The 18,231-nt window shown below is 37.9% G+C and overlaps 2 protein-coding genes across 3 annotated transcripts; one reads left to right on the top strand and one right to left on the bottom strand.

Annotated features, from left to right (window-relative positions):
* The first annotated feature begins 2,917 nt into the window (after positions 1-2,917).
* On the top strand, positions 2,918-7,547 carry krt5 (keratin 5). The gene is made up of 9 exons (XM_058764276.1): positions 2,918-3,576; positions 4,882-5,090; positions 5,195-5,255; positions 5,365-5,460; positions 5,546-5,710; positions 5,801-5,926; positions 6,169-6,389; positions 6,468-6,529; positions 6,641-7,547. The coding sequence occupies exons 1-9, from the start codon at positions 3,031-3,033 to the stop codon at positions 6,901-6,903; spliced, it is 1,749 nt and encodes a 582-aa protein (XP_058620259.1). The 5' UTR covers positions 2,918-3,030; the 3' UTR covers positions 6,904-7,547.
* Positions 7,548-9,386: 1,839 nt separating this feature from the next.
* Positions 9,387-17,150, bottom strand: zgc:171775 (STKc_p38 domain-containing protein). 2 transcript variants are annotated; one of them, XM_058764277.1, is made up of 12 exons: positions 16,900-17,150; positions 15,888-16,017; positions 15,084-15,142; positions 14,695-14,806; positions 14,523-14,552; positions 11,609-11,656; positions 11,336-11,450; positions 11,136-11,207; positions 10,980-11,059; positions 10,808-10,886; positions 9,836-10,009; positions 9,387-9,674 (listed from the first exon to the last, which is right to left on the bottom strand). In XM_058764277.1, the coding sequence occupies exons 1-12, from the start codon at positions 17,016-17,018 to the stop codon at positions 9,613-9,615; spliced, it is 1,080 nt and encodes a 359-aa protein (XP_058620260.1). In that variant the 5' UTR covers positions 17,019-17,150; the 3' UTR covers positions 9,387-9,612. The 2 variants fall into 2 exon arrangements, with proteins under 2 accessions (XP_058620260.1, XP_058620261.1); XM_058764278.1 differs by lacking the exon at positions 16,900-17,150 and adding an exon at positions 15,730-15,776 and having other exon boundaries at positions 15,888-16,013.
* Positions 17,151-18,231: the final 1,081 nt, after the last annotated feature.

Raw genomic sequence — 18,231 nt, 5'->3', positions numbered from 1 at the left:
AAAACAAGTTCAACAGTGGAAGTTACAACCCAGTGTACAAGACAAAAAGTCGCTCCAGTGGATATGTGCATAAATAAATCAGGATCTGGACCAATTTCAAGCATTATTGCCAATGTTGGGCCCCACCTTTACAGCTTTCATGTTCAGACAATCTAAAGCACAGTATGACTAACCAACCAACGATTCACTTTTCTTTGTTGCACTGTGGTGATGCCACTCAAAGCCTAAATTAAACAGAGTCCACATTGTACCATTTCTATGATTCTTCATGACTGTTGCTTGCTGGATTGTACAATATTATATCAGTCAGATTTAGGGTAAAAACAAAAGGCACAAGCCATGAAAAGTGGCCTAAAACAGTAACTACTCATTTAGAACTTGCTCTTTAGAGAAATATCTGAAAATGTATAAAACAATGTATAAAATCTATTGCAGGGATGAAGACAGTGGACAAAAAATTGTTGCAGCTAATAAGGTTGGGCCGACTTCATTGAGGCCTTTCTAAGGTAGACGCTACCAAATAAGCACACCGCTAACTGAATGTCAACTGTCAATTCAATCAATAGAAACTCTTTTGATGATTTTCTTCACCCCTTCTCTTTCCTGCAGCAGGCAATGTGGATTAAAACCAGGTTTCATCCAATATCACCAACAATGAGTCCTTTGTTGCAATTGAGAGATCAAGGACGTGGATAAACTGAACCATGTAATGTTACAAATGTGCCAACCTAGTTTGATGTGCCATTTTCTTGGCTATTTGTAGGAAGCACTGTGGTTTCTTATTGTAAAAACATGGTGCAATGTCCAAGACATTGTTGTTGCTGCACAATTTAAAGTATTTTTTCTATTGTTATAGGTCAGTAAAGTAAAAAATAATACTATTTCGTCTAAGGATCTGGAGCAAATAAAATGTAAAACAGAGAAAAATCAATGATTTTAAATGCTATCAAAAGAAATTAATCATAATAAAATTCTAATGTTGTTCAGTATGAAAAATTCTCAAAATATTTATTGAGATTGTATTTAACAGTGTTATTAGTGTTTTTAAAGATTAACTTTAAGCGTTAGACAACAATGTAATCTAAATCTAAAAATTTAGGAAATTAGCATTCATATTTAATATGAACTGATACAGTATATATATAGCATATCGAATTATATAAATAAAAAATAGGTAAAAAAAAACAAACACTAACACTATTTTACTTAACCCTAGACTGAGGTTGACCCTCTATACTTTTATATTTCAGTAATAATGTCATTGGCATTACTGTATCCTTAAAATATTTATTGATAACACCAATTGGCTCCACATTAGATATTTCGGCCATTACGGATACTGTTAATATGATTTATTGTATTGCCTGCTATATATTACTTTATATTATGCCTGCTATACAGTATGCATATATGCTGTATATGCTGAATAACCAAAACTATTTTGGTTATTAAACAAATGTTCTCATATGTCCACATGACCAAGATAACGCACATCTGTGGAAAATGTTAAATTGATGTTAAATGTTAAAAAATGAAATTCACATGATTTCTATCTTTGATCTCACAATCCAGTCTCCCACATTGTATAATTTGTATCACCTGACAGATTGCATTGTATGCATTCAAGAAAATGCTGGGGTTATTTCACCAAAACTCCCCTCAACAACTGACAAAGACTTGATAGTATCACTGTTCAGATCAATGGATTGACAATAGGCTATACCATTTTAAGAAAACTGCACTGGGGGCCAAGTACCACGTAAAACTATGTTTGTTAATAAAGTGACTCCTCCTGAATTTCTACAGACAAATATGCCTACTTTTCCTCTCAGTGACAAGTGGTTATGTTTATAGAGGTCCCTGTTAATGTGCTAGCGTTCTCATGTTAATAAACCTTACAGACTGACTCTTTTCCTGCTGTACACTTCACTTTACCTGATGAATACTTACAAGATTTCAAAATTAATCTTTCAGGCTTGTACACTTCACAAGTCTGCAGAACCACACTGACTGTTTGAACTTGATAGGGGCCATACTGACATGCTAACAAAAGCAGCACGCGTTGCTAAATAATGCCACCTAAGGACAGCTACAAAAATAACCACATTGCTCTTGCAGCCACCATGCACTGTTCTGAGTTCTGATACTCACCTGTAACTTTCCAAACTAAAGTTAAAATTTAGTATGCTAATGCACACAAAGCTGTTAACATTTCCTATAAAGTCTGTGCCATGTGTTTTAATATGAGGTAACATTAAAATCTACTTTGCATGCAACTGCGTCAACCCTCTGGGAACCACAGAACAAGGTGGTGAAGTAGTGTCCGTGACAGAGGCATTGAGGTGAGAGAACAGAAACTTGATTGTTTGACTGGAAAGAGGAGCCTGTGGGTCACAATGGCTTCCAGGACGAGCGCCAAGCTTCAACATTTAAGCCCTTCATCAAATATTCCCCTATTTAATACTCCTGCATGGAACTTAAAGCAAACAGAGAGCCCTGAACCTCCCAAAATCATGAAATATGCATGAAGTTGTATAGTTTGCCATGCGTTAAATTTATAGAATGCCATCTGGTTATTTAACTAAGGTGCATTGGATTACAGAACACTAGTAAAATATAAAGGTTTTGTAGTACATGCAAAAAGAGAAGGTGTGTTGAATTCTGGTAGTTTGACCTTGTTTTTCTACTCCCTGTTCCTCTCCTAATTTCTCCACTTTACGTGAGAGAGTGTGCATAAAAATCAGGGTGTGGCCAGGCCTTCTCTGCTGAAAGTGCTCCCATACCAGCCCAGCAAGTTGGGTGTATGTATCACTTGGACAGAGGCGAAAGGCAGGACAGGAGCCTGAGGCCGAAAGGGGAGTGATCAGGTGAGCCACTCCCGTTGCATGAGAGGTATAAAAGCTGCTGCACTCCTTGGAGAAGGCACTCAGAGGGATTTAACTCTCCTCTTAGTGAGTCTCCTGCTCCGGATCTCTCTGTCTCATCCTCTTTCTCTCTCTGAACATCACCCCTTCACAGACGACAGCAGCCATGTCTTCAGTCAAAACTAGCTACACCGTCAGCGGTGGAAGCTTGAGCGGCGGCTTAGGTGGAGGTATCAGGAAGGGCTTCTCTAGCATGTCTGCCAGCGCAGCACCCATTGGCAGCAGGATGAGCTCTGTGTCATTCCGTCGCTCCGGCGGTGGTGGTGGCGGCGGCGGCTTTGGCGGAGGATCTGGAGGAAGCTACAGCTACAGCATTGGTGGCGGTGGCGGTGGCTATGGAGGAGGTCTCGGAGGAGGTCTCGGAGGAGGTTACGGAGGAGGTTACGGCGGTGGTTCTGGATTCGGTGGAGGCTCAGGATTCGGTGGTGGTGGATTCGGTGGTGGTGCTGGATTCGGAGGTGGCGGTGGAGCAGGATTCGGTCTAGGTGGAGGGTTCCCTGGTGGTATGGCACCCATTACAGCTGTCACAGTCAACCAGAGCCTCTTAGCCCCACTGAACCTAGAAATCGACCCCAACATCCAAGTTGTCCGCACCCAGGAGAAAGATCAGATCAAGAACCTCAACAACCGATTCGCTTCCTTCATTGACAAGGTTAGTCTTCTCTTTGCAAGCATACAGTTGTACACAACAATCTTATTTTGCACCTCCAACATTTTGACTTTTCATCTGAATGTTGGATTTTCATGCACACATTTCAAGGGCCTTCATATGAGCTGGGTTCTTCTCATTAAATATTTCACAGCCAGTCACTTGCACCCAGAAATCCACCTAGTGCTAGATTCTGTATAACGGTAAGCACACAGGAGACAGGCCGGCATTGCATATGCCATATTTTGCATCATTATCACTACATTTCAGTCAAGCAGTCAACGTCTATATCTTAGCACAGGCTTGAGGTTTTTTTTTTTCTTGTATGCAATTGTTCTCAGACAGTGAGGGTGAGTTTGGAAACCCAAGCCAGGCGAGATCCAATGACTAGGCCAATCCAAATAAGGGCATGGATCAAGTTTGCTATCTATCCCTATAGCAGCCATGCAGATGTGTGTGTGTGTGTGTGTGTGTGTGTAACAGATGAGCATAATCTTTAACTCTTACTCAATGCAATACCTGTCTTAAAAATTGCCCTAAAATCTCATAGGGGTAACTTTATGTAGGTCCTAGTAATCATTTTAATTTATCCTAAACAAAACAAGCTTCCTGTTTTGATTCTCTGACACCTTTGGGGAATTCAACATGTAACCACACCTTGTAAATTTCACCCCCTTACCTAGGTGCTACGCCCATTTGTATGATTCTCACAAAAGATATGATCAGCAATCATGTAGCTCACATAACTGTACTGATGTCATTGATGCTTTGTTCTTTTTATGTGAATCCTGAAAGTTTAAAGTCATTGTGAGAATCTGCAGGAAATTAATTGCAGGGCATAAATCTGCAGGAGGGTGGGAACAGTTAGCACCTGAGGGTAAGGTGTGCCATATCATCTCTGTTAAGACCTGCTGCTTGGCACAGGTCTCCTAGGAGCCTCGCCTTAATGCCAGGAGGGGAATATAGTTTTGGGAACATAAATTGGAGCATAGAGAGTCTGAACATGTTGTGGTATCACTTGAGGTTAGCATTTCATTATCTCCAAAGGGGAGTGTGCATAGTAAGAGGACAGTTACTCCACGAAATCTGTGCTGGCCAACAAGGAATGGCACATATGCTAATACATTCCTCCAAAGGTACCAAAGGTGTGTCACTGCAAGTCCTGATATGCAATAAGAGGTGTGCTTGATAATTATTGTAAAAGACATATCTTGTGGCACGAGTAAAGGCATATCAAAGATCCTTGATGTCATCCTTTCCTAATAAAGCCATTTTTTCAAATCGTTTATTGGTTTATCTCCAATACAGGTGCGCTTCCTGGAACAGCAGAACAAAGTACTTGAGACAAAATGGAGTTTACTGCAGGACCAGACCACCACCCGCTCCAACATCGACGCCATGTTCGAGGCCTACATCTCCAACCTGCGCAGACAGCTTGATGGACTTGGTAATGAGAAGATGAAGCTAGAAGGAGAGCTGAAGAACATGCAGAACTTGGTAGAGGACTTCAAGAACAAGTAAGTAGCTGTGCAAGAGCAGGTTTATAGTCTATGAATTACACTTTGTGGGCATGGTATAATTTAACAAGCAATGTGCTAAAGTGGAAAACTTATCTTTGCAGATACGAGGATGAAATCAACAAGCGTGCCTCAGTGGAAAATGAATTTGTCCTACTCAAGAAGGTAAAACACTTGGCAGCTGTCTTGATTCTCTAGTTATATTTTGCATTTCTTTTCATTGTACATCTGTAAAGGCCACGTACTATACTGAGCTCTGTACATGTCTTCATAGGATGTTGATGCCGCCTACATGAACAAGGTTGAGCTTGAGGCCAAGGTTGATTCTCTTCAAGATGAAATCAACTTCCTCAGGGCCATCTTTGAGGAGGTGAGAGTTTGATGAAACTATATTACCACTAAGACACTAGTTTTCAATGTTAGGCATATCTCAAACCTTCACCTTGCAATTTTAGGAGCTGCGTGACCTCCAGGGACAGATCAAAGACACATCAGTCATTGTGGAAATGGATAACAGTCGCAACCTGGACATGGATTCCATCGTTGCTGAGGTCCGTGCACAGTATGAGGATATCGCCAACCGCAGCCGCGCCGAGGCTGAGTCGTGGTACAAACAGAAGGTGAGAAAAGATGTTCAAGCATCAAACCAACACTATTTTGAAGCAACCACCTGACAGATCCTAATCACAATGACTCTTTTCACCTTCTAGTATGAGGAGATGCAGTCATCTGCCGGCAAATACGGAGATGACCTTCGCAGCACCAAGGCTGAGATTGCTGAGCTCACCCGCATGATTAGCAGACTTCAGAATGAAATTGAAGCTGTCAAGGGACAAGTAAGTATTTTGTTAGTTATTGGATGCTTTTGGATGAGGTTTACACCTGAATTAGATTGGCAACCAAATCCTTAGTGTAATGTATATTCAAAGAAAAATTTGTACTTTCAATGATCAAAATTTGTGTTATGTTGAAAATAACATGATGTAAAGGAGTCCCTGAGGAAAAGAAGGGGACAGGAATCATGTAAAAGTGTTGCTAAAATAACCTAAAGTCATAATATCTTCTTTGAACTGCTCAGCGTGCAAACCTGGAATCCCAGATCGCTGAGGCTGAGGAGCGTGGAGAACTGGCAGTAAGGGATGCCAAGCAACGCATTAAGGATCTGGAAGAAGCCCTGCAAAGAGCAAAGCAGGATATGGCGCGCCAGGTGCGTGAGTACCAGGAGCTCATGAATGTCAAATTGGCCTTGGACATTGAAATTGCCACCTACAGGAAACTTCTGGAAGGAGAGGAGAGCAGGTCAGTCTCTTTGCTATTTTGAAATGATAATTTTCTGTTAAAATTTGTCTTTATATTGACGTTTATTTTCTTTGTCAGGATTGCTTCAGGTGGTGGCTCAGCAACCATCCACATCCAGGAGTCAAGCAGCAGTGTCAGCGGTAAGCGTATTGTCTTTTTCTATCATGACCTTAGACAAAAAGCATATAATTTGCTGTAAAAACTGCATTGGTGTTCAGTAAAACTAATGTCTCTGTTTTGTTGGTTCATAGGTGGCGGCGGCGGCGGCGGCTTCGGATACGGTGGTGGTTCTGGATACGGTGGTGGTGGTGGTTCTGGATTCGGCGGTGGTTCTGGATTCGGCGGTGGTTCTGGATTCAGCAGTGGTGGCGGATATGGCGGTGGCTTCAGCAGTGGCAGCGGCAGCGGCTTTGGATATGGTGGTGGCTCAGGGATGTCCATTGGTGGTGGTGGTGGTGGCAGCCAAGTCTCAGTTTCCCGCTCTGTGGTGCAGAGCCAGAAGCGTCGCTTGTAAACCAAAAACGTCCACCCAGTTCCCTGCCCCCAAATATCATCTACCACCTGGGCAACTCCTATCTTTTTCACTCCACATTAGAAAGCTTCATACCTTTTTGATGAGTTTAACCCCCAAAAACCACCGTGACCCAAAGAGACTTTCATGTCAAAGTGTTATATCAGAATGGCTTTTCACACTCACTTTGTTGTCTTTCATTTTAGTTTTTTCTCTTGGCATCGCTCCTCATCCAGAGCACAAATTGTCCTTAAGGGGATGCATAATGAGAAAGGAGCTAATGAGACAGACAAAGCATGGAGCTCAAGTACTTCTTCAGGGTGAATAGCTTTTGTTGCTCTATGTCACAACATGCAAATATTAAACACTCAAAATAATTCTGACTCAGAATTCTGCATCACTACAACCAGCATTGTTAATGCTTCTGCTCCATACTCATAGTGCAACAAAATCTACTCAGTTGAGATTGTACTGCCCTCAGAGAGGGGTAACTGTGAGGAAAATCTCAGTTACTCACCCAACTTTTACTCTTTCCTTTTCCTGATTTTGGATGAAGGGCTGATGAGCTGTTCTTATGTCACAATTGTTGTATTCATCGAGCCATGTACCACTTGGAAACACCAATAAATCAGGGTTACATAAAATCATTTGTATTCAGTTGTTATTTCTTCAACCTTGCTTTTTTTACACAACATACACAAATGCAACAAAAACTGATAATTAAATTATCACTGCTATAGAAATATATGGGTAAATGGCATGCAAGAGCATCCACAATAAAGAAAAAGGGAAGGAAAATAATTTATGGTTTTGAAAAACATTTAGACCAATTTCAAGAAAAGTTTAAATTTAATGACCCTAAAAAGTAAAAAGTAAATAAGTAAAAAATGTAAATAAAATAAAAAGTAAAAAATGTGTAAAAAGTAATAACATTTTCGACTTAACATCTTAACCATTACTTTTTTATGGTACTTTTTTGAATGTTGTGAATGAATTCATAAATGCCAACTACTTTTTTCCATCTTATCCTGATCATTTTAACCCTTATTTCAAATTCACACTAACAAACATAATATTCATATTGAAGTCAAATTAGCTAGCATCCATTTAACATGCATCACTTCACAACTAACAAAAAGTACCAAAAGATTCAAAAAATGTACCAAGGTAATACCACTGTATTCTTTTAAGTACTTTGGTTTTTGTAATTGACAACCTGTAAGGCCAGTAATTATTAATAAAATTAAATAAGAATACGCATAAAATAATATTACATTGGGAAACATAGACATTTATCCCAAATCTCACCTTCAAGATCCAAGTAAATGTTTGACACTGTAGGAAACAAATGGAAAAAAAATGGAAAAACTCATCATATTGATCCACCACTGTTCTGAATATTGACATTGTTGTTAGGATATTGGTGAGGAAAAAAGACACACTTATTGTGATGTTCACCTCAAGATAAAAAAGGCAACAGGCGCAGAACACTGGGTAAAACATGAGGGTAACAAAAGTACCAACTCTTCAGAGACTTAAATAAAGCTGTTAAATGTACACTACACATTTAACATTTGTTGGCTAAACAGATAAATACTACCCAACCACTATTCAAACTCCTTCCCATAGGACCTTAAAACCCACACCTGACCAGGCGTGCTAAAATATCGGGTTACAACAGGCAAACTAAGCTGCCATTCATTGAGGGTTTAGCTGGCAGGTCAGTTAGTATTACTCGTACTCCTTAAAGGACAATTCTGTTCTTCTGTTTAAGTGGATGAACCTGATAGCAATTGTCCTGAGAGATACCAACCTCTGTCGAAAGCAGATGATTGATTCATCAGAGTGAAGACCTGATAAATGACCGAGCAGACCAAAAACCAATACAAGGTACCTGATACAACTTTTTGGTACACTGTCATCCAGCAGATCCAAAATATATTCCTTTAACGATGCAGGCAGGAAACTTCGAAGCAGACTGACATGTTTGAACGAAGATTTAAGGTAACGGCACTAACTTTACCTACCAAATACCGCCCCCTTACGGTAAATTAATATTTTAACGTCTAACTAACACCCAATGGTTTGATATAAAACACTACCCTGCTGAAAAAACCAACAGAACCCTGCCCAAAACACAATAGAAAATGTAATGGTTTTAATGGTTATAATGGGAATTGTATTGGTTTTAATGGAAACTATAATGGTGTCTACTGGTATGTGATGGATTATATTGGTGGGATGTTAAATCCTATTGGAAAAATGCCCAAAACACACTACAAAAGGTGATTCTGTAATGGTTTTACTGGAAAAAGCTAATGGCTTATAATGGCATTTTAATGGAAACGATTAGAATTTCTGTGATGGTTTCTATTGGGCTTCTATTGTTTTTTTGTTTTTTAGCAGGGTATAAATAATAAAAAAAGTTAATATTAAACTTCAATAATATAATATAATAATTAAGAACAAAGGCATCCACAAAAAAATATCTTTCCTCACTTTATTATCTTTAAATACTTGAGTTCTTAAAAGTTCTGTAAAAGCTGGTTTACACTCTTAGACATCGTCAATATCTGTTTAGTTAATGTTTGATAACAACAAAGGATTATATCTATTGAACTGTGCTTGATGACATCTATCCAATGGCATTTGACAAGAAAGCAAACAATAGTTCATCAGTGTCTTTAATTCTTTGGAGTACTGTTCTCTCGATTATGTTGCAGTCACTCTGGGGTTGTCTTGGTCAAATGTCATTATCTCCATGTGGATAAGACCTGTGAGACATGAAAAGGCAGAATAGCATTAAAAAATATAAATGATGGCAATGCCAACATAAGAATTTAGAAATGTTGCAAAGCAGATTAAACAGAATGGTAAAGAAGGCATTTTAAATGTTAAATAAGATGGAGCTTTGTGTGTATTTATATTTTCTCACTCTTCCATTCGCTGACAGCCAGATCCAGACTCTCGAAGGAATCGTCATATGCAGGAGACACAGGCTCATTTTCAGGGTCATGGAACTCAGAAAGGTATGGATGTGAAAGACCGTTTTTTGCCGTAAGTCTGACCTCCGGGTCTAAAACCAGCATGCCTTCTAACAGGTCGATGGCTGTAGATAGAACAAACATTAAAATCAAGGTGAATTACAGTAAAGAATGCATCAGATGGGAAACCTTTTCAAGAAAAAACATTATTATCATAGTAATATAGTAGCTAATGTAGTAGTCTACCACTAGAGGGTGACATTTCCTCATTCAAAATCAATGCAATATCACATAAATGCATTTGTGAGAAACAGTAACAGTTCACCCAAAAATGAAAATTTGCTGAAAATTGACCTCTGCACTAAATGGGTGCCATCAGAATGAGAGACCGAACAGCTGATAAACACATCACAGTAATCCACAAGTAATCCATACGACTCCAATCCATCAGTTAATGTCTTGTTAAGTGAAAAGCTCTGTTTGTAAGAACAAAAATAAAAATAAAATTTAAGCATTTCAAATGGACTTGGACTGTTTTCGCTTGCAAACGGTGCTTAATCTGTACATATTTCTCCTTTTTTACTGGAGAAAGCAATGGTGGAGCACTCGTATTTTAGCCTAAAGCAATGGTTTAAAGTTAAAAATGTCTTAATAACGGATTTGTTCATTAAAAACATGCAGCAATTCCCTTCACAATATGTTAATTAATGGACTGGAGTCATATGGATTACTTGTGGATTACTGTGATGTTTTTATCAGCGGTTTGGGCTCTCATTCTGACGGCACCCATTCACTGCAGAGCATCCACTGGTGAGCAAGTGATGTAATGCAAAATTTCTCCAAATCTGTTCCAATGCAGAAACAAACTCATCTACATCTTGGATGGCCTGAGGGTGAAACTGATTTGGGAGTTGTGCACATACCATTAGGATCCATACCAGAAAAGACCTCTTTGAAGGCCTTTTTCTTTTGTACTGGAAGTGAGCGGACATATGATTGTGCCTGCAAGCACATCAAAACAATAATGAAAAACAGACTCAAGAATCACATTTTCCTCAAATAGGCAGTAAGAGTCGTCTGATGGTATTTGCCTACATCTTTGCTTTGCATTTTCTGAACAAGCGTTGAGCTTGGTGTGCCTGTCATGTTGAGGATCTTCTTCAACTGGTCAATACCTTAACATGGCGTTAAAGAATAAGCACTCCTTTGGTCGACAGATTTATTTAAAAAGCCAGGAAAAAGAAAGGATACTGTCACTGCCTGGGAAAAGCACCTCTCCTGTTATCATCTCAGCCAGGATGCAGCCAGCAGACCAAACATCAACTGAGTACAGAAGAACAGAACTGAGTGACAAAAGACTAGATACAACAGAACAGAATATGACCCATCCACAAGGTCAACCTCTTACTTTTTAAATCACCTTGTACGCAATGTGTTGGGTCAAAGGTCACCTGTTTGAGTATAATGCATCCAGTTGAAAATGACTTCAGGGGCTCTGTACCAGCGTGTCACCACATATCCCGTCATCTCAGTTTCAGTGTGTCTCGCCAGTCCAAAGTCCAGGATCTAACAAAGAGTATCAGAAAACAGGCCACATAGAAAATGACAAAAGGTTTCAAGAGTGAAACAAATGATCATTTATTCATAGTATTATTTTCAATACTGTAAAATTATTTTGCTGGTCATTAATTATATCATCATTTACTTTAACTTTGCTATGTTACCTTTAATTCACAGTTTTCATCCACTGCAAGGTTACTAGGCTTAAGATCCTGAAACAAGACATCAGTGATCGCCGTCATTTCATCATGTATATCATCGAATGTGTTTCCATGCACAGGAATATTCCAATAGGGCTATTAATCAGATTTTGGCCATATTGTGAAGTAAATACATGAAACTAACATTTTATTCACATTTTTAAAAAATAACAAAAGAAACATCATGGCCTGCATTTGTAGTAATCTCATTATTAACATTTTGCATTTTATCATGTTATCAAATGAATCAAAAGTGAGAGTAAAGACAGTAAAGTTTAAATGCTGTTCTTTTGAACTTTCTATTCATTAAAGTATCCCGGTCTCACTTTATGTTAAGTGGCCTTAACTACTATGTACTTACATAAAAAAATAAGTTCATTGTACTTATTGTGTTCATATTGTATTGCAAATCACTTGTGGCGCTATTAAGGTGGGATACAGGTAAGGTTAAGGACAGGTTTGGTGGTATGGGTATGTTATAGGGTTAGTTAAGGTGTAAAGGATGGGTCAACAGTGCAATTACAGATGTAATTACATGAAGGTATTTTTTTTTATACAAGTAAAAACATGTATTTATGTACACAATAAGTGCACTGTACCAAATGATTAATTTTAATGTAAGTATATAATAGTTAAGGCCATTTAATATAAAGTGGGACCAGTATTCCAGGGGTATCCCGTGGATTACCACAGTTTCACAAAAATATTAAGCAGTTATATAAAAATATAAACTGTTTTCTGTCACGATCACTCCAAGGGAAACACGGGAACCAGGAACGAGGAGACGAGGAATACTCAGAAGGAGAGTCTTTAATGATCAACACACAGGGGTTACAGGAACACACAAAATGACGTTTAAGACCGGACACATAGGCAGGGAAACACAGGGCTTATAAACACAAGGAAATCAAACGAGGAGAACTGAAACAGGTGGGGAACAATCACACACGGCTGGAAACTAATAAACTAATGATGACAAACAAGTACGGGAACAGGAAAACCAAATATGGGCACGAGAGGAGGGGAAACACAAGACACGGGAGGACAGGAGTGACATTTTCAGCATTGATAATATTCTGAAATGTTTCTCGAGAAGCAAATCAGCATATTAGAATGATTTCTGAAGGATTATGTGACAATGAAATTTGGAGTAATGATGCTGAAAATTCAGCTTTGCATCAAAGGAATAAATTGCATTGCAAATACTTTCAAATAGTAAAATCGTTATTGTAAATTGTAATACTTTTTAACAATACCATATTATTGATCTTATTTTTGAACTTGACAGACTTCTTTCATAAACATTAACCTCAGTCCTTATTTGGGAATCACACTCATGGTCTTCACGGTCAAAAGTGACCGGACACCTGAAATTGAATTTTTTTCTTCTTCAGTAAAATCAATCTAATATATTTTTGTTCAATAATATTTTTTCTTTTGTATTTTGAGAGAATTTTATGGTACTAATTAATATTTATGCAATAATTATGATAAATTTTTCCCATTGAAAATAGTACAAAAATGTTTTTTTCAAATTTTTAAAAATTATTTTTCAATTTATGCAGTATTTCAGATGAAAATAGACACTAGGACTTTAAAATCCAATTTTTGAATGCAAATTAGCACCTCCTGGTGTGAGCAAAGAAAGAAAAAACATGTAATTTCATGGTGTAACCACTAGTTGCCTGTATAGGACTCTATAGAGAGTCTTGTGAATTCCCTAGTTGTTTTTAGACATAATTGTTTACTTTTATTAGGTTGTGGATATAAATGTATATTTAGGCATTCTCAAAGACTACTTTTTGTCAAGGTTTATATTTTTTTGCATTATTATTATTATATAGGTTTTTGCATTATTATTACTAAAGTCAACCCTGAACACAGAAAGCATTTTGTTACACAAAACATTAAAAAACTATAAAAATGTAACAAAAATGAAGAGGAATGCTTCATCAGAGCCTAATCCTTCAGGGTCTGATCTGATTTCAACCTCTTATTTCACTCAACTCATTTTGGCTATATGGTTATAGCCATACCAATTCATTTGAGTGTGTATAATTGTGTATGTGTGTGTGTGTCTGTGAGTGTGTGTGAGTGGATGTATCTGTTTTACACTCTTGATGTTTTAGAGCAGAGGTCTTCAACCCTGTTCCTGGGGACCCACTCTCCTGGAAAGTTTATTTCCAACCGGCTTCAGCACACCTGCCTGCAATTTTCAAGCAGTCTTTAGGAGCTTGATTGGCCGCTTCAGGTGTGTTTGATTAGCGTTGTAGCTAAACTCTTCAGGATAGTGGGTCCCCAGGAACAGGGTTGAAGACCTCTGTTTTAGAGTATAACCCATTCCTTGTTGTCCACTTTTTAACTGCATTGTAGTTGAATTATTGATTTTATTTTACATTGTTGCTGTGTTACAGGCACACCAGTTCATTGGGGGGGGGGGGGGGGGGTACGAGTGTGTGTGTGTGTGTGTGTGCGTGTATATGAGTGGATGTGTTGATTTTGCACTCTAGATGTTTTAGAGTTTCACCCATTCATTGCTGTGCAATGTTTTTCTGCATTGCTGGGGATTTGTAGACTGTACACACAAAAATTTTCTGTATTTTTCCTATGGTCGGTCATTTTTGACCGAAGACCATGAGTGTGACTATTTTTTTTACGACCATTTAACTTTTTCGAATCATGCCCTCAATTTTTTTGTGTGTTCACATAGCAAGTGCCATAAAAGTCAACGAGTTTCGTACCATTCTGGTGAAGCTACGATTTTTAAAAATTCAAAATGTAAAATTCTCCGGTCAGAAATGACCGAAGAGAGCACAAGGGGTATTACAGACCCCAAACATTTGAACACTAGTATTTAAATAAGATTTATTGTACATACCCGATGTATGATCCCAGCAGAATGGATATACTAAGGAAAAAAGTATAATTTACTATTTGGATGCAATATCATTCAGTATTCAATATCATCAATAAGTGGTATTCAAGGAACTTGGTGTGTACATCTATCAAAAACAAGAACGAAAGTTGCAACGAACAGAATGAAAGCAGACCTTGAGTCCTCGCAGTATCTGATAGAACAGGTATGTGATGACTTTGCTGGTTAACCGTTTCTTCTTCATTATGTGTCCAAGATCCTGAGCGACAAATGGCATCACCATATAGCTGGGCAAAAGCATTAGAAAATGTAAGCATTTCAATATTTTTCACTGTGTTTTTCTATTCTGTTTAGTGAAACTGGGATTTCAAAAATATTCTTAACATTGAAAAATCACTAACATCAACAAAATGGTCAAAAAGAGCACATAGAGCACACAGTCTCAATCACACACAAATACATCCACACATACAGTATGTGCATGCTTGCTCTGCATCCTTCAGCCTGTCATGACAAGCGTAAGATTTTTGCACAGGAATGCATTCTCTTCATCTTGACACTCACAAAGTATCAAATTTCTCCAGAGTGGAATCAGGGGTGAAGACATTGAGGAGGCAGATCACCTACAGCAAGAAGAATATATTTGCATTCAGGGTTGGTCTTGGCATTGCAAAGATTTGTTCATTTCACAATTATTCCGTTTATGCCAAAAATGGCACATATAGGCACATTTCTCGCATTTGTGGAAGTATATGGCAGTCCATAGAACTTCGGGTTTAGAGTTGTCAGTATTAGCAGCCTGACTAGGAGACAGTGCCACTGGCCAAAGTGCAAAAAGTAACTTTGGAATATCTTACCCTGAAGTCATATTTCTTTGCTGCTTCCAGCTATGTGTTTATTTGCTGTTGCTTAAAAAATCATTCTGCTGAAAATTCAATGCTGCTAAAAATAATGATGAATTTGAAATGCCATTGCCTTAAATGGGCTTGGATTTGAAAAGAGGATAAATTATTGCATTAATTATTCTTGATCCTCTTGCTACTCAACCTGAAGTCCATATTAAACAAGCAGCAGCGTGAGGTCAAGTATAATGTTTACTAAGCACAGAAACCGGTTTAAGAAGATAAAGGGGGGCTTTCACAACAATAGTATCCTGAAATCTTTTCATTCTCTTTCAATTGACAAAAGGATTATGAAACGACATACATACATAAAGCTCTGGTCTAAATGATACATGAAAGTTCATAAATTATAAGTCTGTCAAGAAAACAGAAAGAAAGCAATGTAAATAATACAGAAACATACAAAATTCAATGAAAAAAGTTTGCTCTAGGTTTATTGTCTTCCTCTTGGGAATTTGAGACTTACATTGTCGTGCTGGATGTGACGGAGCAGCCGGAGTTCTCTGTAGGCACGTTTAGCATGGATCAGAGACTGGAATGGTCTGTATAGCTTTTTAATGGCCACCTTTTCCTTTGTCTTCTGGTCAGTTGCAGAACTGCACACAAGTTATCATTAGAAACCTCATCACATGTTCAGTTAACATGATACTCGTTTCTCTGCCATAACAGAGAGACTTGTTCAAATGTGGAGGGAGACATGGGGAGTTATATTAAAAACACCTGCTCTTTGGTGTTTGTTTAAATGTATTATAATATAATTCCAATACCAAAACAAATGCAGCATCTTCCTTACATGCAAAGGGTAAATATATCAAATAAAAATAATACATAATCATATAACAAACAACATATAGGCCTAACCCTTTTCATTTTATTTGTATAATTGATTATCAGCTGTCAGAAATGGCATATATCTAAAAGAATTTGCTCAAGACTGAAGAAAGCTATTGATCGAGCCTGTCAGTATTTAGGGGGAATTTCTGTTATCAGCAAACATGCTGAAACCTGCCTCTTAGGTATGTGAGTTCACATCTGTTTAAGCTCACTCAGTCTCAGATCTATATCATAGACGCATATAGCATATCATATGTTGCTAATATTACATGTGCATAATAAACATAAGCAACAGTAAAGTGTAGCACTGGATTTTTAGTAATAAATAAATAATACATTAAGCAAATTCAATGAATAGAATGAATACATCTATACCACTGTTTAAAGTTGGTAGTGAAGAGTCAAAAATAAATAGACTGCATACAGCCACTGCATTTTCCAAATCAGTTCCATAATCTGTCATATAGCATATAAATCCCATTTACCATAGCCTATAATCCTCCTGAACATATATCTTTCAGTCTCTCTTAACATATTTGCCATAAATCCTATAGAAATCCCCCTTACGTGTACAGCATAAACCTCCATTAACATATGTAATTCTCTTTCTACATAATAATAATTCACCGTAACAGCCCCCTTACCACACTGTCCCATAGGCTCCAGAGCCAACGGGCTTGAGTGAGGTGTATCGGTCAGGAACATCCCATGTAGTTTTCTGGACTTCCAGTCTGTGGAATCCCGCTTTCAGAGGTGAAGCCATGAATACGTCCACCTTACTCTGCGTGTCCACTTCCGTCAAAGCGCACTGCTCGACCACTCGGATCCGTTCACAGTGACCCAGGTGAGCGCCAGTCAGTCTCGCGAGGACACGCCCACCTCCTCGCACCTTCACCGTCACGTGATTAAGGTGAGGGTCCTTGTTCTCTGCCCATCCAAAATAACTACAATTATGATTTTAACAGTTGCCATTTGTCTTTTGCGCACACCTGACTGCCGTCTGTCTTTGCTCCTCAACAGAAACAATCAGTTTTGTTCCAGGAAGTTGAGGATTTTATTGACTACTACCATAAAATGAAATGAACAAAATACCAGGAAGAATCTGAAAGCTCTTTGAGAGAGATCCTGTTTCATTAAAGTTTTATAGTAACTGTAGTAACCATTATTTTTGGTAAAAACAATGATATCAAATATTAAATAAAAATATTAAACTATTATATAGGCCTAATATTCTCCATTTTCTGGTATGTGACCCTGGACGACAAAACCAGTCTTAAAAGTGTCAATTTTTCGAAATTGAGATTTACACGTCATCTGGAAGCTGAATAAATAAGCTTTCTATTGATGTATGGTTTGTTATGTTAGGACAATATTTGGCAGAGATACAACTATTTGAAAATCTGGAATCTGAGGGTGCAAAAAAATCAAAATATTGAGAAAAATCGCCTTTAAAGTTGTCCAAATGAATTCTTAGCAATGCGTATTACTAATCAAAATATATTTACAGTAGTAAATTTACAAAATATCTTCATGGAATATTATCTTTACTTAACATACTAATGATTTTTGGCATAAAAGAAAAATCTGTAATTTTGACCCATACAATGTATTTTTGGCTATTGCTACAAATATACCCCAGCGACTTAAGACTGGTTTTGTGGTCCAGGGTCACATATAATCTTATTAATATATTTATAATGTATAAAAAAACATAGGTGAGTTGTTATAGTCCATATAGACAATCAGATTAAAGTTTATAACATCAAAAAGTGCTTTCCGGTTTTGTGTGCATTGTTATGGATCAGACAGTTAGTACATGGACTGTGGGTGGATTGTGTGACATTTGAGGCTGAGTAATGTATGACATCCAGCATAACCGTAGAGCAAAGTGTGAGCAAATGAGCAGAAGAAAAGACAGGAAGAGATGACACTGATTGCTATCATAGTTTGCCATAATGATTCTTAGAATCATCCAG

Source organism: Onychostoma macrolepis, chromosome 23, assembly GCF_012432095.1.
Source record: "Onychostoma macrolepis isolate SWU-2019 chromosome 23, ASM1243209v1, whole genome shotgun sequence".
In the NCBI taxonomy this organism is placed as follows: domain Eukaryota; kingdom Metazoa; phylum Chordata; class Actinopteri; order Cypriniformes; family Cyprinidae; genus Onychostoma; species Onychostoma macrolepis.
The sequence above is the reverse complement of the archived record's forward strand: the minus strand, read 5'-3'. Positions and strand labels throughout refer to the sequence as shown.